The sequence below is a fragment of the Vulpes lagopus genome, chromosome 2, assembly GCF_018345385.1.
Source record: "Vulpes lagopus strain Blue_001 chromosome 2, ASM1834538v1, whole genome shotgun sequence".
Taxonomy (NCBI): domain Eukaryota; kingdom Metazoa; phylum Chordata; class Mammalia; order Carnivora; family Canidae; genus Vulpes; species Vulpes lagopus.
In genome coordinates, this window is record NC_054825.1 from 53,441,502 (window position 1) to 53,467,091 (window position 25,590).

Genomic DNA, 25,590 nt, shown 5'->3' on the forward strand with positions numbered 1-25,590 from the left:
CTCAGGCAAACACAAGCAAACTTCCATTGAGTGTGGAGTCTGATGTGGGGCTCGATCTCATGACCCCTGAGATTATGACTTGAGCCGAAATCAAGAGTTAGATACTTAACTGACTGAGCCACCCAGGTGCCCCAGGAGTTGTTCTTTTAATAGATTTCAGTTTACCACTCTATAGAGTCAGGCTGTTTTTTTAAAAAATATATAAAATTCTATATACATTTTATAGACCCTTAGAATGAGAAGATTATAGTAGATCCTGTGGCTCAGCTCTCTGCCTTTAAGTGAGTGAATATCCAACCTTCCAAAGCAGGTTGTGGCTATGTTTTCTTCTTAAAGAACTCTAGGAAAAAAAAAAAAAAAAAGAACTCTAGGGATGGCAAATTCTTGGTTTTCCTTGGTTGCTAAAATGAAAGGTTTTAACTTTTATAATCAAGAAGGTCTTCTGTATATGTTGTTAAAATCTTGCAGCTTTAGTAATGGTTTAAGTTTTGTTTTTGATCCTGTGTGAAAATTCCTGTTAAGGCTATTACATGATTTTCTTATGCTTTCTTCTAGACAAGTTGTAGCATGGCACCGACCTTATTGTGTAGATCTTGAAGAAAGTACCTTCTCACACCTGCGTTCTTTTCTTGAGAGATACTGTGATAAAATAAACAGTGAGATTCCCCCACTCCCTTTCCCTTCCTCAAGGTATGTTATATATATGTATATTGGTGTGTGTACGTGTATGTCTATTACTCACTTTGAATTTGACCTACTATTCTTTTTTATTTTGTTTTCCCCTCAATTATATTAAACTTCTTTAGAATATAAAAAAAAAACAAAAACAAAACAAAAATCCTAAACTTGGGTACTTATTAATAATAACCTTTAGGAGAAGTTACCCATAATTTCATGAGTCACGTTTTAAAAACCACTATTGGTCATAATTTGACAACATTTTTAAAGAGAAAAAAATGTTATCCAAGCTGGATAGCACATGCTCTTTTATGTTCAGGAAGTTCATAGCCATTTGTTTGGTTTCAGGGAACACCACAATTTCCTCAAGCTGTGCCTGAAGCTGCTTTCAAATCACCTTGCTCTTGCACTTGCGGGAGGGGTAGCTACCAGCATTCTTGGGAGACAGGCAGGTCCACTTCGAAATTTGCTTTTCAGACTGATGGATTCAACTGTCCCAGATGAAATTCAAGAGGTAAGCATATAGGACTTGGAATCTGTATCTCAAGCTACATCTTTCCCTAAAGTTGTAGCTCATAAATTCAACTTCAATTGGAAAACTTCAGCTGGATATTCTTTCTTTTACTCCGGTTTTCTTGGTGGAAGTAAATGTTTTTGGTTAACTCATCCTTTAAGACAAAGGTCAAATGTCATCTTTGGGACACCTTTCATTCTCTGCTCTCCTGCCAGATTAGGCTTCTCTTGTATGTGTTCTCATTGCATCACGTTGTATTGTAGTTGTGGGTTCACAAACATGTCTGTCTTTTCCACCAAAGAATAAATTTATTTTTTATTATAGTGAAATACATATAACATAAAATTTATTGTTTTAACCACCGTTTTTTTGAGAGAGGGAGAGAGAGAAAGTGGGGAGGGACTGTAACTATTTTTAAATATAGTTTAGTGGTATTAAATACATCCATAATGTACAACCATCACCACTACTAGGCATCTTCATAATTCTTTTCATCTTTTAAAATTGAAATTCTGTACCCATCAAGCAAAACTCTCCATTCTCCCCCTCTCCAGCTTCTGGAAACCACCATTCTACTTTCTGTCTCTTTGATTTTGACACTCTAAATATGTCATAGAAGTGGAATTATTAACTGTTTATTTTTTTGTGACTGGCTGATTTCACTTAGCATAATGTCCTCAAGGTTCATCCATGTCCATCATTTGTCAGAATTTCCTTCCTTTTTAAGGCTTAATGATCTTCTGTTATACATATATAGCACATTTTGCTTGTCCACTTGTCCATCATCTTTATGACCTTGGATTAGGCAATAGTTTCATAGATATGACACTGAAAGCACAAGCAACCAAAAAAAGAGAAATTGGACTTCATCAAAATGGAAAACATTTATTCCTCAAAGGACATTCCAAGAAAATGAACATACAACTTATAGAATGGAAGGAATATTTATAAATCATATATCTGATAATAATCTAGTTTCCATGAGCACCCAGGTGGCTCATTTGGTTAAGTGTCTGCCTTTGGCTCAGGTCATGATCCTAGGGTCCCGGGATCAAGTCCTGGGATCCTGGCTCAGCAGGCAGTCTGCTTCTCCTTCTGCCTCTTGTCCTGTCCCCTGTTCATGCTCTCTATCTCACTCACTCACTCTTTTTTTTTTTTTTTTTTAATTTTTTTTCATTTACCCATGATAGTCACAGAGAGAGGGAGAGAGAGAGAGAGAGAGAGGCAGAGACACAGGCAGAGGGAGAAGCAGGCTCCATGCACCGGGAGCCCGACGTGGGACTCGATCCCGGGTCTCCAGGATCGCGCCCTGGGCCAAAGGCAGGCGCCAAACCGCTGCGCCACCCAGGGATCCCTCACTCACTCACTCTTAAATAAATAAAGCCTTAAAAAAAATTCTAGTTTCCTGAATATATAAAAGATCCTTACAACTCAACAACAAAAAATATTAATAACCCAATTTTAGAAATGAGCAGAGAATTTTGAGTGGACATATTTCCAGAGAAAATAGGCATATGGCCACTAAGAACATGAAAAAATGCTCAAAAGCATTAGTCTTTAGGAAAATGCACACCAAAATCGCAATGAAATACTGCTTAACACCCACTGAGTGGCTAAAATTTAAAAAAACCCGAGGATTGTGTTGGTGAGGATGTAGAGAAATTGGAACTCTCGATATATTGCTAGAGGTAATGTAAAATGATATAGCTGCTTTTGAAAGCAGGTAGTTCCTTAAATAGTTAAATATTAAGTTACCATATAATGTAGTATTTCCACATCTAGGTCTGTACCGAAGAGAATTTTCACTCAAAAACTTGTACAGGAGTGTTCTTAGCAATATGATTCATAATAATCAAAAAGTGAGAATAAACAAATGTCAGTTGATGAATGGATGAGCTAAATGTGGTATCTTATTTAGGAATGATGATCTTATTTAGGAATAAAAAGAAAGGAGATTCTGATAACATGCTACAATGTGACTGAACCTTGTAAGCATTTTGCTAAGTGAAAGAAGCCAGTCACAAAAGACCACATATTATATGATTACATGTATATGAAATGTACAGAGTAGGCAAATCCATAAAGAAAGTAAATCAGAAAAAAAAAAAAGTAAATCGGTTGTTAGAAGTTAGGGGAGAAGGAGGGGACTGACTACCAATAAACACAATTTCCTTTTGGTGATGAAAATGTTCTAAAATTAGAATAGGGGTGATGCTTGCACCATTCTGCGAATGTACTAAACCACTGAATTTTATATTTACAAGAGATAAATTTTATGACATGTAAATTACATGTCAGTAAAAAAAAACAAAAAAACAAAAAAGAGAACTCTTTTTTCAAGTAGAGAGACATATCCCTGGCATGTGAGTTAAAGAAATAATTAACCTGGTGGTGACTGGGAACTTTGACATTTCAATATTTATCAGGAATGAGGTAGTGTAGTATTTTTAAAAGGTCAGAAAGTACTGGAATAAAATAAGGAAAATAAACTTTAAAAAATTATCGTTAGAAATTGTTTATTCTTTGAATGTTGTTGATAGCTACTCCATTAGGAGAGTCTTTTGTAGATGAATTCTCAGGATGTGTATAGAGCTGTTTCTGTTCCTTATCTCTGAAACTTCTAGTAATCTGTTTGTAGCAGTCACCATTGCTGTTCTTTTTTGTTTCTTTTTAAATGCTTTATTTTGAGTTGCTTGTAGACTTAAGGAAAAATTGCATAAAAAATAGTTTTCTCACTCAGCTTCCCCAATGCTAATGTTATACATAATCACAATACAATGATCAAAACCAAGAAATTAACATTAGCTTAATACTGTTCATTACACTAAACAGTGTATTAGAAATTTGATCAGTTTTCCAGTAATGTGCTTGTTCTTTTGAGGAATCCTATTCAGTATTCCATATTACAGTTAATTGTTGTTTCTGCTTAGTCTCCTACACTCTGTCACAATTCCTCATTTTTTCCTTGTCTTTCATAACCTAGATGATTTGTGAGTACTGTTCAGTTATTTTATTGAATATCTCGTTTTCTCATGATTAGACTGAGGTTATACATTTTTGGCAAGAATGCCACAGAAATTATGCTGTGTCCTCAGCACACCACATGATGGGGTTCATGGGACTGATATGTCTCATTATTGGAGATACTGACTGTGATCACTTGGTTAAGGTGGAGTCTGCTGGGTTTCTACATCCATCAGTATCTTCTGAGAGAGGGTAGATAGGAAAAATATTCTTTGAAAATATACTCACAATGAAGTAGTTTGTGAATTGAATATCTTCATGAAGAGTTGAGGGCATAGAATTCTAATCTAAATTACTTTCCTGTAAGAATTCATTCTACTCTCAAAAGTCATTGTCTTCTAGCTTTCAGAAGAAAATTTTTTCTTTTTTTTACTCAGAAAATCAGTGCTCTTCAATTTTTATCCTTTGTATGGAAATCTGCTTTTCTCTCTGGGTTCTATAGCAAGTTCTATTTGTCCTTTGTGTTCTCAATTTCAAAATAATGTGAACTGATGTGGGTCTCTTGTTAACCATTGTGGTTTATACTTGAGTGGATCCTTTTAATTTTGAAACTCACAGCCTTCAGTTTTAAGAAGTTAGCTTGAAGTATATTGTATATTGATTTCTTCTACATTGTTTCCTGTGTTCTGTCTCTCTCTGGAACTCCTTATTATTGGGATACTAGCCCTCCTGATGAGTCCTCATAATTTTTCTTTCCTGTTTTCCATTCCCCCCCTCTACTTTGTGAGAAATTTAATTTTATATTCTAACCTTCCATTGAGGTTTTTATAATTTCTTCTGTTGTATTTTGAATTTATAAGAGCGCTTCATCATCTAGTGTTTCTTTTTTCTAGTCTAACACTCATTTTACTAATAAAGAAGCTGTGACCCTGAGAAAGTATGAGGCCTAAGATAATGCAGCTGTTTTTTTTTTTTTTCTTTTTAAGATTTTATTTATTTATTCATGAGAGGCAGAGACATAGTCAGAAGGAGAAGCAGGCTCCATGCTGGGAGCCAAATGCGGAACTTGATCCTGGGTCCCCAGGATCACACCCCGGGCCGAAGGCAGCACTAAACCGCTGAGCCCCCCGGGCTGCCCGCAGCTGTTATTTATGGCTACCTGGATGTTTGTTGGTCTAAGTCCTTCTTGTTTTAAAATTCTAAATCTAAATGTGCAGTCCTCAGGGAGACCTTCTATAAGCCCATAGGCCATGTTAGTTACCTGTGTGTTTGTTCAAGTTTGTACTTCCTTTTACTTTCCCTATATGTGACTCCTTTCACACTTATAATTACTAGCTTAGGGTCCCTTTCCCACTAGACTAGATGGTTATGAAAGCAGGACATTTGTCTTATTCATTTCAGCATCTGCAGCACTTTGCAGAGTCTTTTTTTTTTTTTTTTTTCACTTTGCAGAGTCTTAACCAGCCTAATATTATAGAGTCCATACTAAATGTTTGTTGGGTGATGAAGAGCTATTAGTGGCAAATTCAAAATATGTATTCAGGTCTACTTAAAGACGTCTGAAGGACTTGCATGCTTTCTTTTTTCATGTCACTTGCTTAAGATTTCTGTAATCTACCTTCTTCAGACTTCCATGATCCTATTAGTGCATTCATTTTTCATGTGTTTCTATTAAAAAGATGAATCGGCCAGTAAATACCCTTTTCTCTTTTGATGTTAGGTGGTAATTGAAACTCTGTCAGTGGGAGCAACCATGCTGTTACCTCCATTACGAGAACGTATGGAATTGCTTCATTCTCTTTTACCCCAAGGACCTGATAGATGGGAAAGCTTATCTAAAGGACAGGTGAGCCTTTGCATGGTATCTAAGTAAACCAGTAATATCACACACACTAAGATAGACTGAGAGGGAAATAAAACTAATCAGTTACCATGTGTTTGTGCAATAATACTTTATGGGTTTAGTAAATCCTACTATTTAATGTTTTCTTCTGGAAGAGTTCTCAGAATTCTAATGAAGGTGAAGCAGATGATAATCCATTAAATGATTTGGGACTAATTATTAAAATTTAATAATTTATTGCTTATACTCTCAAACCAGAGACAATTTATAGTGTGCTGAGTTGAAATCAAGGTCATGTGCTACTGTTGGTTCTATGCCCACAACATTGTTTGATATTGCTTTTATAAAAAATAAAAGATGACTGTTATGAAAATGTATTGGAGGATATGAATGTGCTTATTCTTTCCATTTTTAACCTCATGTACATTAACATAGTACATTTTGCTCAACCAAGTAGAACTATCAATTGTAGAGTTACAGATTTCAGGGAAAAAGTAGTACCCACTGTCAATATAATATCCGCAGAAGCCTCCAGTGAGTAGTTTTCATAGTTTAGATTTCAGGTGACTTATTTTAAATATTAGAATAAATAGTTACATTGTAATTCTGTAGAAAAATAGTATAATTTATCTATTGACATTTCCTACTCTTATAGGGCTAAAATCATTATGCAGAGAATACCATTTTGCATAGAGTTTTGGTTATTATAGTAAAAGAAGGAATAAAACGCTGTAAATTACATTTTTCCAAATGGTATTGATGGAATAGCCTTTCTTTTAATTATATACTTCAAAAATATCAGTATTAAGTGAGATCCGTTTTTTAAAAGTGCATTTTAAGCTAATTATTTATTTGTACCTATTTCATTAATGAAAATATTTTTCTTTAGAGAATGCAACTGGATATCATTCTGACCAGTCTGCAAGATCATACCCACGTAGCTTCCTTACTTGGCTATAGCTCACCCTCTGATGCTGCTGACCTCTCTTCTGTGTGTACTGGCTATGGAAACCTGGCAGATCAACCCTATGGCACTCAGAGCTGCCATCCAGACACCCATCTGGCTGAAATTTTGATGAAGACTCTCTTAAGAAATTTAGGGTTTTATACAGTAAGTTGCTCTTTTTCTTTGTAGTAAAAAAAGAATAAAGCTTGGATTTTTTTTTTGTGTGTGTTTTTTTGTTTTTTTTTTTTTTTGAGGGGATAGGGATGGTTTCAGATTAAGGTAGTTTGACATTTAAATATGTATGGAGACACCTGGGTGGCTTAGTGGTTGAATGTCTGCTTTTGGCTCAGGTCATGATCCCAGGATTCTGGGACTGAGTCCCACATCAGGCTCCCTGCAGGGAGTCTACTTCTCCCTCTGCTTATGGCTCTGCCCCTTTCTCTGTGTCTCTCATGAATAAATAAATAAAATCTTTACAAATACATACATACATACATATGAAATAAAACTCTAGACTCTACTCCTCTAGTGACCAAAAATGTGTCAGATCTTCTGAAATGTAAGAGCCAAATGACTTGTAATTGAGAATTCCAAAAAGATTTATTTTAGAATTTTACCAAGCTTTTATTATGTTAATGTATGAGAATATAAAAATAGTCATCAACATTTTGCAAGAGAAGAATAGGGAAGAAGGTATTAACCCTACCAGATACAGTCCTGTAATTACAGTGTGGTTGGTACTTACTAAGAATAGGTGGGTCAGTAGGAGAGAAGACAGTGGACACTATCGCTTTCCCTGTGTTAAAATGCTCTTGATTCTTAAGTGTTTCTTAGATCCATCTCTCTCTCTTTTTCCCCCCTATTTCAATGGGTTCTAATCCACAACATCATGACCTAATGCTAATAACAGTATTGGAGTTATTGTCACTATTGCTAGTCTCTTCACTGCATCTTACTGTTGGAATAAGCTCATTGTATTAAAACCCCTTCAGACCCTTCATCATTTGACATATGCACCACTCATCTGAGCTCTTGGACCTGGCATACCTGTTTCCAACTTACTCTACTAATCTATGACTTCTTCAGAGAAGCCTTACCAAATAACCCTATTTAACCATGTAATTATAACTTGCTATAACTTTAGTTATAGACTCTTAGAGTCTGACTCTTTGTGACTTTGAATGGTTTGTGTATCCTTTCATATTGCCTCCTACACCTCTTCAGGGCAGGTTTGTATCTTCTGTGCAAGTCTTAGTTTTCTGTTCTGTCCACATTAAAAGGTTGCTAAGTCCGAATGACAGTTGGGCCTATATCATTATTTTCTTTTAGATTTAAGAATGTAAAGTTTGATCTGATGTTTGGCTGCACATGGAATGGGAACATGTCATAGTATATTCATTTGTTATTGACAGAATATTTTTTTTCCAAAGTTGTAAGGAATATTTATGTGGCATGAAAGTAGTGCCTTTCTCTTAAAAGTAGCCTGGCTATCACTGTCAAGTATGAAGCCCATGGGATTCTTAACACCACAAATATAGTTTGATGCACTTGTCTTTTTGAAGAAAACACTCTCTAATTACTATGATTTGATAGTTTTGCCTTCAGTTCTAGAAGCTGCTGCCAGGTAATTAGTGATACATCCTTAACATCCTTAAGGCACCTCTTCCATAGCTGCAACATGTACTTTAGGCAAATTTCTAGCCTTCTTGAGTCAGAGCTTTCTTAACACTTTTATTTGTCCCTCTTACAAGGGAAGATACAATCTTGCATTTATATAATTAAAAGTGGCATGTGCACAATGATGTGAACTTACTTGGTACTGTTGAACTGCTCATTCAAAAATTGCTAAGATGATAAATTTGATATTATATGTGTTTTACTACAATTAAAAATTAAGTGAAAAAGTGCCTTTCTAATGTCATTGGGGCTGGTGAGGACGTGTATGTTATATGGAAATAAAATATTAACTCTTTGGGGGCTAAAATCATAAATTATTGTTCCTTTCTGAAGTGATTTAAACCAAATTTGTCATGTTCTTTTACCTTTTTTTTTTTTTTTTTAAGAGAGAGCGAGTGTGACGGAGAAGTGGGGGAGGTAGGGGAGAGAAAGGGGGAAGGTGAGAATCTCAAGCAGACTCCATGCCCAATGCAGAAGCTGATATAGGTAGGGCTTTATCTCATGATCCTAAGATCGTGACCTGAGCCGAAATCAAGAGTCAGGTGCTTAACTGACTAAGCCACCCAGGGGCCCCTGTCATGCTCTAAGATTTTACAATGATGGCACTTGTCTTAGTCTCTGTGGGCTGCTATAAACAGAATAGCATAGACTGGGGGGCTTTTATTTTTTTAAAGATTTTATCTATTTATTCGAGAGAGAGAGCAGAAGTGGGGTGAGGGACAGAGGCAGAAGCAGACTTCCTGCTGTGCAGGGAGCTCTATTTGGGGCTTGATCCTGGGACCCTGAGATCATGACCTTAGCTGAAGGCAGATGCTTAACTGACTGAGCCACCCAGGTACCCAACTGGGTGGCTTTTTTTTTTTTTTTAAGATTTTATTTATTTATTCATGATAGACACACAGAGAAAGAGGCAGAGCACAAGCAGGCTTCATGCTGGGAGCCCGACGCGGGACTTGATCCCAGGACTCCAGGATCACACCCTGGGCCAAAGGCAGGTCTAAACCACTGAGCCACCCAGGGATCCCAACTTGAAATAATTTAAAACTTACTAAGAGTTTAGAGAATCCGAGAACTCTCTTCTTCCCTTCAACCAAATTAGCTTTACCTATCTCTGTCTGGCTATTATTTTAAATCATTTGAGAGTAGTTACAGATGCCACACTGTCTATTCCTAAGTGCTTAAGCATGTGTTTTTTTTTAAGCATGTGTATTTCTTAAGAAAGGCATTCTCTTACATAACAATAGAATAATTATTCAGAAAATTTAACATTGATACAATTTAATATATAAATCATATTCAGATTTCTATAACGTCTTAATAATATGCTCTATAGCTATCCCCTCACCAAATTCAGGATCACACACTGTATTTAGTTGTCGTGTCTTTAGTCCATTTCTTTCTTTCCCCCTGTCTTTTAATTTAAGTATAGTTGACATCACTTATTTCTTTTATAATCAGAAAGTAATTTAATTTCTAAGAATTAAGTTCAGATGTTCAATTGTGTCCTTTCACAACGATGTGAAAACAAAACCTTTACGCAATAAGTATGGGAAGGAATTGTGTTAAAATGTTGAAGTATATTGTCTGCGAGTATTGTACTGTTTTCTCTATATTCAAAATTCTGTAGTGAAACGTATTTTTTAAAAAGGTAAAACAAAATCAAACTGCTTGACATATTTTGTTAATAGCTAGTAACAGCAATACAAAGATTTAAAGACTGATAATGAGAAAAAGGAGACACTGGCTTCTTAAAGCCAAAAATAATTTATGGTAGGACTTGACTTTTCAAGTATTTCAGATATCTTATTTATATATCCTTTTAGGATCAAGCCTTTGGAGAGCTAGAAAAGAATAGTGATAAATTTCTACTTGGAACATCATCTTCAGAAAACAGCCAGCCTGCTCATCTTCATGAGCTCCTGTGTTCACTCCAGAAACAGCTGCTGGCATTTTGCCATATCAATAACATTAGTGAGGTATGTGGTCCTTTGCCTTTTATGATGATCTCCCAGGGACCTTGAAACTCAGATATTTGGGTAAGCATGATATTTCTGTACCTTGAATCTTTCACAAGAGTAATGTAGGAACTTTTTCCCCCCAGAACTCAAGCAGTGTGGCATTGCTTCATAAACATCTTCAGCTCTTGTTGCCTCATGCCACAGATATTTATTCACGTTCTGCAAATTTGCTCAAAGAAAGTCCTTGGAATGGCAGCGTTGGAGAAAAATTAAGAGGTGTGTTTGGTACTGGATTTGACATTTAATTAGTGGTTAAAGCAAGAATTCTTAGCCTTCCCAAAGTCTTAAGAGACCTGAAACTTCTGAGTGGAATAGGAATGATCTTGAATCTCCTTCCTATTGAAGATCATTTTGATTTTGGTTTGGTGGTGATGGTAACAGGGATTAATATGACTAATCTGAAAAGATGCCAACTGACATGAAAGAGCCCTAATTTTTTTTTAAAGGTTTATTTATTTTATTCAGAGAGAGAGAGAGAGAGACTGAGAGGCAGAGACACAGGCAGAAGCAGGCTCCATGCAGGGAGCCCGATATGGGACTCAATCCCAGGTCCCCAGGATCACACCCCAGGCTGCAGGCAGTGCCAAACTGCTGCACCACTGGGGCTGCCCAAGAGCCCTAATTTTTTAAAGGTGTTGGATGATACTCAAAAAAGATTAATTTTAAATGGCATAAAGTCAATTTTTGTCTGCCGTTTCTTTACCTTTCTTCAACATTTCCCAGTGTTCTATTTTCCCTCTTGAAATGCCTTCTTCTTTCTGGGTTTCTGTAGTCACAATCCTGTTTTGGCTCATATCGCTCTGATAACTTTTTTTCAGCTGATTCCTATAAGCTCTTTTTCCTTGGACATGCCCTTTAATGTTTAAGATCCTCTGAATTTTGCCTTCAACTCTTTTTTTTCCCCTGAATGATCTGATCTGGTTCCATTTCCTTTGACCACCGCGTGTCTGTTGATTTCCATATCTGCATCTGGCTGAGAATTCCTTTTTCACAGCAGAGTCTTTTCTAGTTTACCTAGTGGGTGTCTTTTCATGGTTGTCTCAAAGACAAAAAAATTCAGTATGTTTCTCTAAAACCACCTTATCTCTGAAGTTCCCCAACTGAATAAAGAAAGAAAGAAAGAAACTGAGAAACTGAAACCATTGCTTACTAGACTCCTCCATGTTGTTGTTGCATAGATATTTAAAATTTAATCTCTTCAAATGGAGCTCATCTCTGATGGTCCTCCCTGCCCCCAAATACAATGAAATATTAAAATAAAATTAATTTAAAACCAGTAGAGATTAAAAAACCAGATGCTTTGAGTATCTTAATTTTTTTAAAAAAGTAAATTTGGTTTAAAAAACATAGTATGTAGGGGGTGCCTGGGTGGCTCAGTCTGTTAAGCATCTGCCTTTGGCTCAGGTCATGATCCTAGGGTCCTGGGAGTAGGGAGCCTGCTTCTCCCTCTCCCCCCTGCTTGTGCTCTCTCGCTGTCTCTCAAATAAATAAATAAATAAAAATATTAAAAAAACCATAGTATGTAAAGATTATGAGGGTAGAAGTTTTTTAGCTCTTTGTTCATGGCTGTCTCCCTTTCACTTAGACCAGTGTCTGGTTTGTTGTACTCAATAACTATATCTTAGTAAAACTGAAAATGAGAATAAATTTATGAATGAGAATTTCATAATGAATTTTAAGGGAGGCAGCTGTAATCCTATGAATTTATTGACTTGGGGATTTATATGCTTTCCCACAAAGTATCTGTTGGTGGTACTTTCTGAAAGTGTTTAAATACTAATACCCAAGACGCCTGAGTGGCTCAGCAGTTGGACACCTGCTTTTGGCCCAGGGCATGATCCTGGAGTCCCGAGATCGAGTCCTACATCGGGCTCCCTGCATGGAGCTGTCTGTCTCTGCCTCTCTCTTTGTGTGTCTCATGAATAAATAAATAAAATCTTAAAAAAAAAAAATACTAATACCCTGTCAGCTACTAGGTACATGTTCAACAAAGAGTTATCAAATTAGTAGACTCTAATTCCATGCTGAAATAGTATTTTTTAGGTTTTTTCTTTTTTGTTTGTTTGAAACAATTGATCCATGTTGAATTTCTTACCTTTCATAGATGTGATATACGTCTCAGCTGCAGGCAGTATGCTTTGCCAGATTGTTAACTCTCTGCTGTTACTGCCTGTGTCAGTGGCACGGCCTCTGTTGAGTTACCTCCTCGACTTGTTGCCGCCTCTTGATTGCCTTAATAGACTCCTGCCAGCTGCCGCTCTTTTAGAAGACCAAGAGTTACAGTGGCCTCTTCATGGTAAGTAAAGATAGTAAAACAACAAATAAGGCTTTTGGGAAAAGTTGTTCCTCTTGCGTGCATCAGGTAGGTCATATCTGACACTTGGATGTTTTACGTAATCAAAATGTAAGATTGTTATGGTCTAAGTTTAAAGGGCAGCTGAGAGATGGGAAGACTTAAGAAAGTTGCTCATCTCTAACAGTGTTATAAACAGGGTCTTTAGATGGTCACCAGGTTTGAGTAGTATATTTCATTGATTCTGAGGCACAGTTTTTTTCAAATTTTGACATTGTTGCAATTAGGAAACATCTAACATTGGATAATAGGAAAGCATTCTTTCATAGTTCAGTCAGCAGCATAGTGACACATTTTACAATCAATGGATTGTTTGATTAAAAAGTTTTATTTCATAAATTAGAAAATCTTTAGTTTTAAATCTCTATTTGACAGTAAAATATTTAGTATTTTGGTTGGGCTATATAGGTAACCGTAGAGGATGGAAATTGAGAATCTCTTTGCAAGTTTTTTTTTTTTTTTTTTAAGGACTTTACAGGAAATAGTATTCTGATTTTATTTTATTTTATTTTTTTTTTTTTTAATTTATGATAGTCACAGAGAGAGAGAGAGAGGCACAGAGACACAGGCAGAGGGAGAAGCAGGCTCCATGCACCGGGAGCCTGACGTGGGACTCGATCCCGGGTCTCCAGGATCACGCCCCCGGCCAAAGGCAGGCGCCGAACCACTGCGCCACCCAGGGATCCCCAGTATTCTGATTTTAGGCATGACACTTGAATTCACTCCTAGTTTATAAAATGTTGATTTTTGTATTCAGTTGTATATAGCTTAAACAATATGTCTAGAAAACATTAGTGTGTTTTTCCATTGAAGTCTATCAAAAGCTATCAAAGGAGTTTGATTACTAAGTTTTAAAAACCTTTCGGGACACCTGGGTGGCTCAGCGGTTGAGCGTCTACCTTTGGGTCAGGACGTGATCCCGGAGTACTGGGATCAAGTCCCACATCAGGCTCCCTGGATAGAGCCTGCTTCTCCCTCTGCCTGTCTTTGCCTCTCTCTGTCTCTCATAAATAAATAAATAAAATCTTTAAAAAAAAAAAAAAAAACGTTTCAAGTGAGGCCACATGTTTTATTAGTAATCCTGGACTAAGGCATAAAACTAGTGACTTACCTGTATGATCTTGTGCAAATTGCTAATAATTTCTTAAGCCTTGGTTTCTTCTGGAAGGATTGGAATTGGACAAGATGATGGTGAGGCCCTGGCTTATTTTTTATTTTTTTTATTTTTTTTATAAAGTTTTTTTTTTTTAAATTTTTTTATTTATTTATGATAGTCACAGAGAGAGAGAGAGAGGGGCAGAGACATAGGCAGAGGGAGAAGCAGGCTCCATGCACCAGGAGCCTGATGTGGGATTCGATCCCGGGTCTCCAGGATCACGCCCTGGGCCAAAGGCAAGCGCCAAACAACTGCGCCACCCAGGGATCCCGGCCCTGGCTTATTTTATATGGTTCTGTGACAACTGGATTTAGGTGAAGTCAAGTGTCAAGGTTACGACTGTAGCAGGATATCTATTAAGCTTTATATGGAGCCATTCCAGGTTTACTCTTGTTTTTCTGAAGTATCTCAGGACTTGTTAAGATTCTTTTTGTATTAGGTAAGTTAGGTATCATCTTATTTTGGATTTTTGCATCTATTTTCTCATAACTGATATTTTCCTGTAATTTCCCATTTTTGTGTTATCCTTGGGTCATGTTTACTACTACAGTTAAACTAACCTCATGGCATCAGTTTGGAGCCTTCCCATTTTCCCCTTTTCTTTGAAATAATTTGTGTATGATAGAGGTTATCTCTTTTTGAAGGTTTAGAAGATTTTATCTATAAAACCACCTGGCCCTGGCATTTAGATAGACTTTGGTTATTAATTTTCTTACCTTAGAGGTTATTCTCTTCTAGCTTTTTGTTTCTTGTCAAATCCATTTTGGAAGTTGATATTTTTCCAGAAAATGTCATTTTGTTTTTCAAATTTATTGGCATGAAATTGTTCGTAGTACTCATTAATGGTCTTTAAAAAGTCTCTAGTATAACTATGGTTGCATCCTCTTTTTTATTCCTAATTTTTGAACTTATGCCATCTTTTTTTTCCTGGATTACTTTTATTAGAGATTTTTCCATTTTATCAGTCTTTTTAAACAGTTTTTGGAAAAAAATAAACAGTTTTTGGATTTGTTGATCTTTGTTTTTCTTTGTTGATTTCATTGACATCCATTCCTGTCTTTATGGCTAAGTATAGTTTTTCTTATTTAAGTGAAGAACCTTTAAAAGCAGATGTACAGAAAACATGGGTCTGGATTTCAGTACAAGATAGTTCTAAATTCGAGCCTTAAAAACATTAAAAAATAATAAATCGTTTTGCTAGATTGATTCTTGTTTTGATTTTGGAAGGATGAGCTGTCTCAAGTACTCACTGTTTTGATGAAATTTGATCTGCATAATGAAAAGCAGGAGTAGAATTTCATGGGATATTTCTGTCATATACTGTTTTAATGTTTATCTTAAAATTAGGAACTCCAAAAGGGAAATTTTTATTTGATAAGCAAACTTATTTGAATGTATTTTAAGTTAGCCTAGTAAAGAGAATATATACAGAAAGTGTTCTAATTTATGTTTTCAATGTAAACTTAGTTTGCTTCATTATCATATTGCAGTGCAATAGAAATGAGAAAGATTGAAACCCTTGAATACGAAGATAGACACAATTACTAATGATTTTATCTTTAGGAGGGCCAGAACTGATTGATCCTGCTGGCATGCCTTTACCTCAGCCAGCCCAGTCCTGGGTGTGGCTTGTGGATCTGGAAAGAACGATTGCTCTCCTTATTGGGCGGTGTCTTGGTGGTATGCTTCTGGGCTCCCCTGTGTCTCCAGAGGAACAGGACACTGCATATTGGATGAAAACACCACTTTTTAGTGATGGTGTAGAAATGGACATCCCTCAGTTAGGTAATGTGCTTCTTTACGATATTTAAAATACATGCTTGTGTTTGTACCTCCATTGAAGATTTCTCTTATTCTGGGTTTGTTGAATAGAGAACTGATAGCAAACAAGTGAAACATTAGCTGGATGGGGGAATCTGAAACATGACTTGTAGCCCTTTGAAGAAGTGAATCCTACAGCATTGTATAGTTAAAAGAGCCTCCAAACTAGGGTAATATAGGTCTGGTCCCACCTTGTCATTATTTATCACTCATTTTGGGCAAGTCATTTGACTCATAAAAATGGGCATATGTTTGGTTACTTGTTTTCTGGGGCTTGAAAGTTATGAAACCACTTCAAAGAATGTAAAGCTCTGTAAGGTTACCATGACTTGCCAGTGTTCAGTTTTTAAGCACCTCCCAGATGTGAGTGACAGACCGTACCTTCTCCTCCCAGCCTATCTTACTTTCATGCAGATGTTACCTGGTATATTATCACATTTTTTCTTCCCCATTTATGGTGACTTTGGGGTTTCTCTTTCCTGCCTCATATCCCATTTGTCTTCTCTGCTGGTAGCCCAGCTTCTCGGACTGTCTGAACATGAAGATTTTTCCAGTTCCTGAAGAGATGATCTAGTTGTTTTATTTAGGATTGGTTTTTTTTAATCTCTCTGGGCCTCTGCTTGATTCATAAAATAAGGAACTAATTAGATAGCCTATGTGGTCTTATTGACCTAAAATTCATTGTTCCTCTGATGAAAGAAAGAGACTCAGAGAGTGCCCAAGAAGGAACGTCTCAGAGAAATCCTAATTTTAGATTTTGTTTCCCTCAATAGAGAGGAAAAACAAAAAATAGAAGCCAAGACAAAAATCACATATTCTGCTCTGTGTTTGGAAGGTTGGGGAGTGGGAGTGAGAAGAGCTGCTGAAGATTTTCTTCCTTTTCCACATAGAGAGTATATATTCATCATTTTGTTTATGAACCAGACAGTGATTCTGGCTATGATTGATGAATGCTAGACTGATACTTAAGATACTGTTGTATCAAGAAAAGTAAAATCATGGTTTAACATTGTAAATATGGCTCCAGTGCTATCAGTGTTTAGTTCTGTATAGTCACAAACGTCTTTCTGAGGAAAAGTAGCTTTATCTCTACCTTCCTCATATTTTTATTATATTTATATTAGTCAATTAACTGGCCTTTATATGAATAAAATCAATTTCAGTTTTAATGTATCTTTCAGTTTTTAAAATTACAAGATCATGAAGCTATTTTATGTTTACCTCTGTAAAATTGTAGATATAGGATGATTCAATTATATTATGGGATAAGTTGACTTTGGTATTAGCCTCCAAACCTGTTATTTAGATTTTTTTTTGTAATGGAAAATGAATAAATGGAATGGAATGAATGGAAAGGAATGAATGGAAAATGAATTCTGAATGCCAAAATATTGAAAAGTTAGGAACCACTTGAACAAATGTAAATATCAATAGAGAAACTCTTCATGGGATCTTTGCTCTCTCTTGAGTCATACTTACCTGATTATTTTCCCTTAAGTCTAGAGAAAAGAAAAAATTCTTGTCTAGTTTCTTTCTCAGTGGTCCCATGTTTCTCAGTGAGGACATCATTCCATTTTGAACAGAAGAGTTCTCCAGAACTGTGCTCACACATAGGACATGTAGCTTCCCTGGCTCCTGCCTGCCAAAATGTCAGAGCTCCTCCCTGGGTGTTAGGTTTTGTCACACATCTGTCTGGAGGGGATTAAAGGGGTAGTATTACTGCTGATTGAGAAATGTTAAAGAACTTTACCTTTGTGTTATTTCATATGGATTAAATAATAGTGGTAAGATTTTTTTTTATTTGTAGCACCAAAATTATTCAGGTTTAAAATTGGTAAACTTGAATATTTTTAGATAAATGTATGAGTTGCCTGTTAGAAGTAGCTCTTTCGGGCAATGAAGAACAGAAGCCTTTTGATTACAAGCTGCGGCCTGAAATTGCTGTCTATGTAGACTTGGCATTGGGTTGTTCAAAAGAGCCTGCACGAAGCCTTTGGATCAGTATGCAGGATTATGCTGTGAGTAAAGGTAAGATGAAGAAGATAAAGTCGATAAATATGGAAATAGCTTATAATTTTAATATATATGTAATATATATATATAAATAGAAAAATCAGGGCAGCCCGGGTGGCTCAGTGGTTTAGCGCCACCTTCAGCCCAGGATGTGATCCTGGAGACCAGGGATTGAGTCCCATGTTGGGCTCCCTGCGTGGAGCCTGCTTCTCCCTCTGCCTGTGTCTCTGCGCCTCTCTCTCTCTGTGTCTCACATGAATAAATAAATAAAATCTTTAAAAAAAAAAAAAAAGGAAAAGAAAATCACAGGGATCACCTTATTACTTTTTTATTAAAAAAAGTATTTTACAAAAAATATTAAACATAAATTTCTTTTTCTTCATTGTAGAAAATATGCTAAGTATGTATTCTACTTTAAGTAAACCTGCTGTGGGAAAACTGAGATTTATATAAAAGATAAATCCAGAGGCAAACATTTTACTAAAGGATTCTCTGCATTATAAATGAGTCTAGTTTAAGAGTCTGTTTAATGAAGCTCTTCCCTTTGTAAGCTCTGGGATAAGAACTAAAGGGATGCATTTGTACAAGTCTAAGCTCTAGGCCTACTCATTCTCTTTTGCTGTAAAGCACTTGTGTACTACAGAGTTCTGGTAAAAACACCAATTTGAAATAAGATGAAGTACAGTACTAAAGTGCTATGTAAGTATGTAGTGTTATTTCAATTTCTGATATTATTTGATTAATAAAGTTAATTTTATGTACAAATTTTCAGAAGATAAACCTGGTTTCCTTTTAGTTCCCATGTTTTTATTTTTAATGGTGACCTTGATTGTTCAGACTCTCATATCCCGAGTTGTCTTTCTCCATGGTATTTTTTCTTGTCATAATTTTAGTTTCACCCTATTTGAATTGTCTTTCTCCTGTGATAAAAATGGTAAAAGTAAATACATTTTTACCTTTTATTGTCTTTTATTTTGTGTAACAAAAATGAAATGAGGTTACATATTGCTCAGATCTTTAAAATAATATTGTGATGTGATATCTTTGAAAGTTTAATTTCATCCAGTTTATCATTCATGTATCATTCATGCATTCTATATTGTGTTGACTTCAAGCAGAAGTAGAAAGGTATGGTAATGGAAGAGAAAAAAATATACTTTTTAAGTCGTATTCTCTGATATTCTCTCATATTTGCCTAATTTGCACAGAACATGCAGTTAGGTTTTCTTTTATATAATCACTTGTTAATTGCAGTTAGAATATTAAAAAAATAGATATAAACATAAGATGAATAAAAACTCATTGTAGGGCTCCATTTGCTAAATTGCTTATATACTGTAGCTTTAGACTATACTTAAATAATGGAAACATTCCGTAGTGCTTAATATGAAATGACCTTAACTTTAATGAAGAAAAGAACCCATTACTTTAAAATTGTATAGAAATATAGTCTCTACCAAAGTGGAAACACAGCAGGGGGGATCTGTAGTTTGCATTTTAAATTGAGTATTAGCTTCCTTGAAATGGGTCATGTTTGATTTTAAATCATAGCAGCTGGGATCCCTGGGTGGCGCAGTGGTTTGGTGCTTGCCTTTGGCCCAGGGCACGATCCTGGAGACCCGGGATCGAATCCCACATCGGGCTCCCGGTGCATGGAGCCTGCTTCTCCCTCTGCCTATGTCTCTGCCTCTCTCTCTCTCTCTCTCTCTGTGACTATCATAAATAAAAAAAAAAATTAAAAAAAAAATAAATCATAGCAGCTGTCAGAACACCAAGCATTCCCTTGAACAGATGATTTCTCATGAACCTAATATGGAAAAATTTTTTATGTAATAGTCTATCATTTTAAGATTTTCTGTGGCCTGTAAGATTTTCTTAAAATCAGGCATGTTTAAAAAAAAATCAGGCATGTTTGTATCGTCAGGTTTGTTTTTTTTTAACCTGGGTAATAGGTAAGTCTAAATTTAGTTTTTTCCCTAAGCATACAGAAATGACTAGAAAACTGAGATGGAAGATTTTTATCTCTTGAGATAGGAGTTTTAAGAAGGGATTAAGAACTAATAAACTTGGGGCTTGATATTTTCCATGGGTGTTTTTTTGTTTGGTTGGTTTTATTTTTAAGTAGCATGGTAAAACTGTCAAATTAACAGAGTTTAGCAGACAATAAACCTCCCACTCCCATTTGGAATCTAATGAGTGTACTACATTTTGAAAGTACAGTACTAGTATGCTAGCATGGAATTAAAGAATTAAAGTTCTTATCAGCTAATGTTGTGGTTTTGGTTTTCTATTCCATATACTCATCTGTGTCCAAATGTTGTTTTCTTAACCACCTCATTTCATTTTATTATGGTATTTACAATATCTACTTCATGGCTTCAAAATACCAGATATATTCTCTCATTAGTCTACTCTCTTGATTAGTATCTCCACAAGGATATATAACAGACAGTACTCAAAATGATACTCCTGATTGCAGCTCCTTGTTTTCCAGAAGTGTTCTTCCTGTGTCAGTAAATGCCAGCCACATTCTAAGTACATCTCTAGTCAACTTTGACTTCTCTCATATTGGCACATCTGATCAATCAACAAATCCTGTCAACTCTACTTTTAAAACACATTGGGAATCTGAACACTTCTCACTACCTCTACTGCTACTGCTTTAGTGTGAGCCACTGTCATTTCTCATCTGAATTATTGCAGTACAGCTGTTGCTGTCCCTATCTAGTTCACCGCTCAGCAGTCACAGTCAGCCTTTTATTTTATTTATTTTTATTTATTTATTTTTTTACAGTCAGCCTTTTAAAACACAAGTCAGATCATATTGTATCTCTGTTCAAAGCCTTCTTATGGTGCTATTTCCCCTCAGAGTAAAATCTGAAGGACTTGCAGTGGCCTGAAAGGCCCTATACGATCTGGTCTCCAGCCAACTTTTTGATGTCTCCTACCACTTGTGCATGCACAGTTTGCTCCACTCATAGTGGCCTTCTTGAACCCTCAGGGCTTCTACACTAGTTTTTTCCTGAGGGGAGACTATTTCTGTATGGCACCTTCCCTGACTTTGTCTACATCTCTGCTCACCTGTACCTTGTCCGAGACCTTTGCAAACCAGCCTATGTAAAATAGTAATCTCACACAGTATGGTACTCCCTGTTTTCTTTACCCTGCTTTATTTTTCTGTATAGCACTTTTCTATCATATTAATGTTTATATTTATTGGTGCTCCCCACACCAGCAGCTAGAAAATAACTTCTCTGAGATCAGGGACTTAGTTTTGTTAACTGCTATATCCCTAGCACACAGAACAGTGTCTGGTTTCTAGTAGGTACATTTGTTAAACAATGTTTAGGATAATGGTAACATTCAGATATTGGATTACATTTACTATTAAATTACTCTGAACTGTATTCTGAACCCTTTTAAATGTCAATGCATCATTTTTGTTTTCAGATTGGGACAGTGCAACTTTAAGTAATGAGTCACTCTTGGACACCGTGTCTAGATTTGTTCTTGCAGCTCTTCTGAAACACACAAATTTACTTAGCCAAGCATGTGGAGAAAGCCGGCAAGTAACTTAAAACTATCCTCAGACAAATATTTGCTCTCATGATGTTAGAAATTAGGTAACTTTTCTATTTTGGTTCTTTATTTAGATATCAACCTGGTAAAAGCTTATCAGAAGTGTACCGTTGTGTGTACAAAGTTCGAAGTCGTTTACTTGCTTGCAAGAACCTTGAACTTATTCAGACCAGGTCATCATCACGAGACAGATGGGTAAAGTTGGAAATCAGTTAATTTCTGTTTTTCTGCAAGCTGTGAGAGATAGCTCCATATTGGTTTATGTGAGGGGGGAAAATGTGCCTTGATTATTGCAGATGTTCAATAAATATTGAATACATACTTCTTTATATGGTAAAAAAATTGGGTGAGTAAAAGATTTCAGGTCTATTTAACCCTATATTTATCAAACGATATGGCTGCTATGAGAGTTTGTATATTCATAGGCTGTGTAAATACTAACAAATTGGGCTGTGCACATCATATGAAGTATTCCTTTATTTTATGCTGATCAGACTATATTTGAATGATCCTGTTTAATTTGGGGTGTTATAATTTATGAGGGACATTAACAAGAGCTACCTTGGATTTTTGAAATGTCTGAAAGTCATCTTATATAAGAACTGGAAGTGTCAAAAATGTTTAGCCTAGGGAAATGAAAAAGGGAGTCACATGATAGCTGCCTTAAAAATAAAGCTTCCCTGTAGGAGAGGAAATAAGTGTTTCTTGTTCCAGAGGGCATAGGTAACACCAAAGGAGAAAAATTGAATGGAGAGGGATTCCTGGGTGGCTCAGCGCTTTAGCACCTGCCTTCGGCCCAGGGCATGATCCTGGAGACCCAGGATCAAGTCCTATATCAGGCTCCCTGCAGGGAGCCTGCTTCTCCCTCTGCCTGTGTCTCTGCCTCTCTCTCTCTCTCTCTTTCTCTCTCATGAATAAATAAATCTTTTTAAAAAATTGAATGAAGAATCATTGTTAGCTGAATATAAGGAAAAGCGCCTTCTTAGAGTTGTCTACCACTGGTGTTTAAGATTGAAACCTCTTATTAAGGATGCTCCAAAAGTGAGATGCCTGGATGGGTCAGTCAGTTAAGTGTCTAACTCTTGATATCAGCATAGGTCCTGATCTCAGTCAGGGTTATGATATCAGGGTTGTGAGACTGAACCCCTTGTGTAGGACTCCATACTGGCTTGGAGCCTGCTTGAGATTCTGTCTCTCTCTCTGTCCCTCACCCTGCTTGCACTATCATGCACGTTCTATCTCTCTTTAAAAAAAAAAAAATGCTCCAAAGCTACTCTTCCAACAAAAATAGGTGATTTCTAAAGTGCTTGGTAATTCTGATAACATGATCCTGTAATTATAAACTTGGATAATACATTGCCTTCAGAAATGCTTACTTTAAAGCTTTATACATTAGATGCTTTGTATTCTTGTCATTAAGATTTAGATTTTAAAAACCAGACTCTATCTCTGCATTTGAATTATAGTATTCTTTTGGCCTGCACTGATTTAATATTTGTGGATCTATTTGTTAGTGACTTTGAAAGTCCATGAATGTATTAATTTGCCATTTTGTTGAGTTTCAGAGTTGAAACTTCACATTATAGGGATAAGTGACTTACACAATCACAAAATAACTTGTATTATGCATTAAATAAAATATTTCACTTGTACTTTATACTAAAATTTGTGAGGGAGATGATATATACTATTACAGTATTTGTGACGCTCTTAACATCTGTTACAAGGACTCTGTCCTCCAGGAGACTGCTAGGTAGCTTAACTACTATAGGAAAGAAAATTAATATCATCCTTATCAGATTTCTAATTTTTGGTTTCTTCAGGGGAAAACAAAGTAAAGAAAAAAACCGGTACTATTTGTATATTTGAAATTGCTAAGAGAGTAAAGCTTAAATATTCTCACCAAAAAAAAGTTAAAAAAAATACTGTTTTAAATTAGAATTGTTAAACATTTATACAGAGTGGTAATAACATATACAGCTTGAGGAAGACTGAATGGTATAAAAATTTGTGTTCTTAAATTACCTTTTATGCTTGGCTTTACACTCATCTTTAAGTTGCAGCTCTAGGAATTTATAGCTGAATAGCAATATAAATTTGAGTCAACTTATATAACATGACATTCTAATCTAAATACTGAAGATAGGAGGGCGTAGGGGTAGTCTCTTTACATATCTTGTGTACGTATATTCTTTCTAATCTTTTCAGATTTATCCAGTGTATCTTTAGGGTAGTTGGAGTAAAAATTCATGTGTTACTGATATTAGCAGTATTTTCCATGATAAAAATCAAGGTTTTTAATAAAGTTTTCCAAGTTTTTGAAAAATATATTCAGTATAGTATTATTTCTTTAGATCTCAGAAAACCAGGACTCTGCAGATGTTGACCCTCAGGAGCATTCATTTACTCGGACCATTGATGAAGAAGCTGAAATGGAAGAACAGGCTGAGCGAGACCGGGAAGAGGGGCATCCTGAGCCGGAGGATGAAGAAGAAGAACGGGAACATGAAGTGATGACAGCTGGCAGTGAGTACACCCTTCTTCCTTCACAGATACACATTGTGGCATTCTTTCTGTTAGGGAAACTGGAGAAGAGAAAGGCAAAAATTTCTCTCTGTTTTTTCAAAAAGGATCTAATATTGTACATTATTGTACAATATTGATCAGAATTTACATCACCTAATCAAAATTTACATCACCTAATGTTTCAGTTCTTAAAACTCTGCTAGTTCCATTTCGAACTATTGGATTGCCTGTTTTGTGCTGAAAAGTTCTGAAAGCAGGCTTTTAGAAACAGTAATTGTTCCACTGAGTCTTATGCATGAAATGATGCCCATGAGTGACTGGATAAGGTCATTCAGAGTTTGTTTTGGAGGGTGCCAATTTGTCCATTGGCCTGACCGGCCTCTGCGTGGTGAGGAAGAGAGATCCTTTCTGCGCTTACTAGGAGAACCTTGTTATTTTTTGTATGTTTACACTTTAAAGATTATAAATTTCATCCACTGACTGTACTGCCATTGTCAATAGAGAACAAGAATATATGTAAGAATACTGTTGGCTGGGTGAATAATACTTCTCATACTTGTATATTCCAAGGCAACAGATAATTTTTAAAGATAATAATTTAGATGTTTAAAAGGAAATAGCAATACTATTAATCACTTGTTAGTATCTTTTGAGTGATTTGGCTCTTTCAGGTTAAAATGTGTATTCACTCTGTAGACTAGAACATTATGACTAGCTATGTGTTTGGTATTGGGATTGTCAGTATCTATCAATCAGTTTGACACTTTACTATCAGTTTCTTTGTGTTCTTTTAGGGAGATGGTCCTAAACCAAAAACCATTAAAAAAACAAGAGGAAAAACGGGACTGGAGATGGGGAAGGAGAATAATTATATTTTAAAAACCTAGGCTGAGGGAACCTTTGCAGTTAAACTTAAAACTTAGTTTAGAAATTCTGGAAAGCAAAGTCCAGAGGGGAAAACACAGTAACAAAATATAACCCTCAATTATAGTAAAAGAAAGTGTAATAGTCATCCAGGGAGCAGTAATTCTTAAAGCAGCTATGGTTTTTGAGCACTTATATTACCTGCTGGACACTGGGTCAAATGCTTCTCATAGATAAGCTGATAATCCTCACAACAGTCTAATGAGATGCACTCTAGTACTTAACCTATGTTAAGGATGAGCAAACTGAGGTTTAAGGAGGCAAAATTATGTGCTAGGGCCATGGTTATAGTAGCTGGAATTAGAGTGAAATCTGCCCAAAACTCTAGTGACCATTCTCTTAATTACTTTAACTGATTTTCAGCTTTGTACTCTAAGTTTGTTACTGTGATTTTTACAGAAGTAAGAGACTTTAAACAGCATATGAAAATATTGTCATAATAATTCTATAAAATACACATATAAAATCCATTTTTAAAGTTTGTACTTCATTATCAACAGATGAATCTAGTAATTTACCAACGTTTCTGCTTGAATTCCCAATAAGAATAGTGTCTTCATTTCAAATTTGAGCAAAAA

At 35.9% G+C, this 25,590-nt stretch overlaps 1 protein-coding gene across 6 annotated transcripts in view; it reads left to right on the top strand.

Annotated features, from left to right (window-relative positions):
- Positions 1 to 25,590, top strand: part of HERC1 (HECT and RLD domain containing E3 ubiquitin protein ligase family member 1) — a 189,982-nt gene that overhangs the window by 69,025 nt on the left and 95,367 nt on the right. For all 6 annotated transcript variants that reach the window (XM_041739213.1, XM_041739209.1, XM_041739249.1 and 3 more), the window contains 12 exons: positions 556 to 690; positions 1,027 to 1,192; positions 5,877 to 6,002; positions 6,889 to 7,110; positions 10,446 to 10,598; positions 10,724 to 10,856; positions 12,745 to 12,936; positions 15,713 to 15,934; positions 17,825 to 17,998; positions 21,434 to 21,548; positions 21,637 to 21,757; positions 23,917 to 24,088. In XM_041739213.1, coding sequence (XP_041595147.1) covers positions 556 to 690; positions 1,027 to 1,192; positions 5,877 to 6,002; positions 6,889 to 7,110; positions 10,446 to 10,598; positions 10,724 to 10,856; positions 12,745 to 12,936; positions 15,713 to 15,934; positions 17,825 to 17,998; positions 21,434 to 21,548; positions 21,637 to 21,757; positions 23,917 to 24,088 — 1,931 coding nt within the window. The remainder of the gene's footprint in view (positions 1 to 555; positions 691 to 1,026; positions 1,193 to 5,876; positions 6,003 to 6,888; positions 7,111 to 10,445; positions 10,599 to 10,723; positions 10,857 to 12,744; positions 12,937 to 15,712; positions 15,935 to 17,824; positions 17,999 to 21,433; positions 21,549 to 21,636; positions 21,758 to 23,916; positions 24,089 to 25,590) is intronic.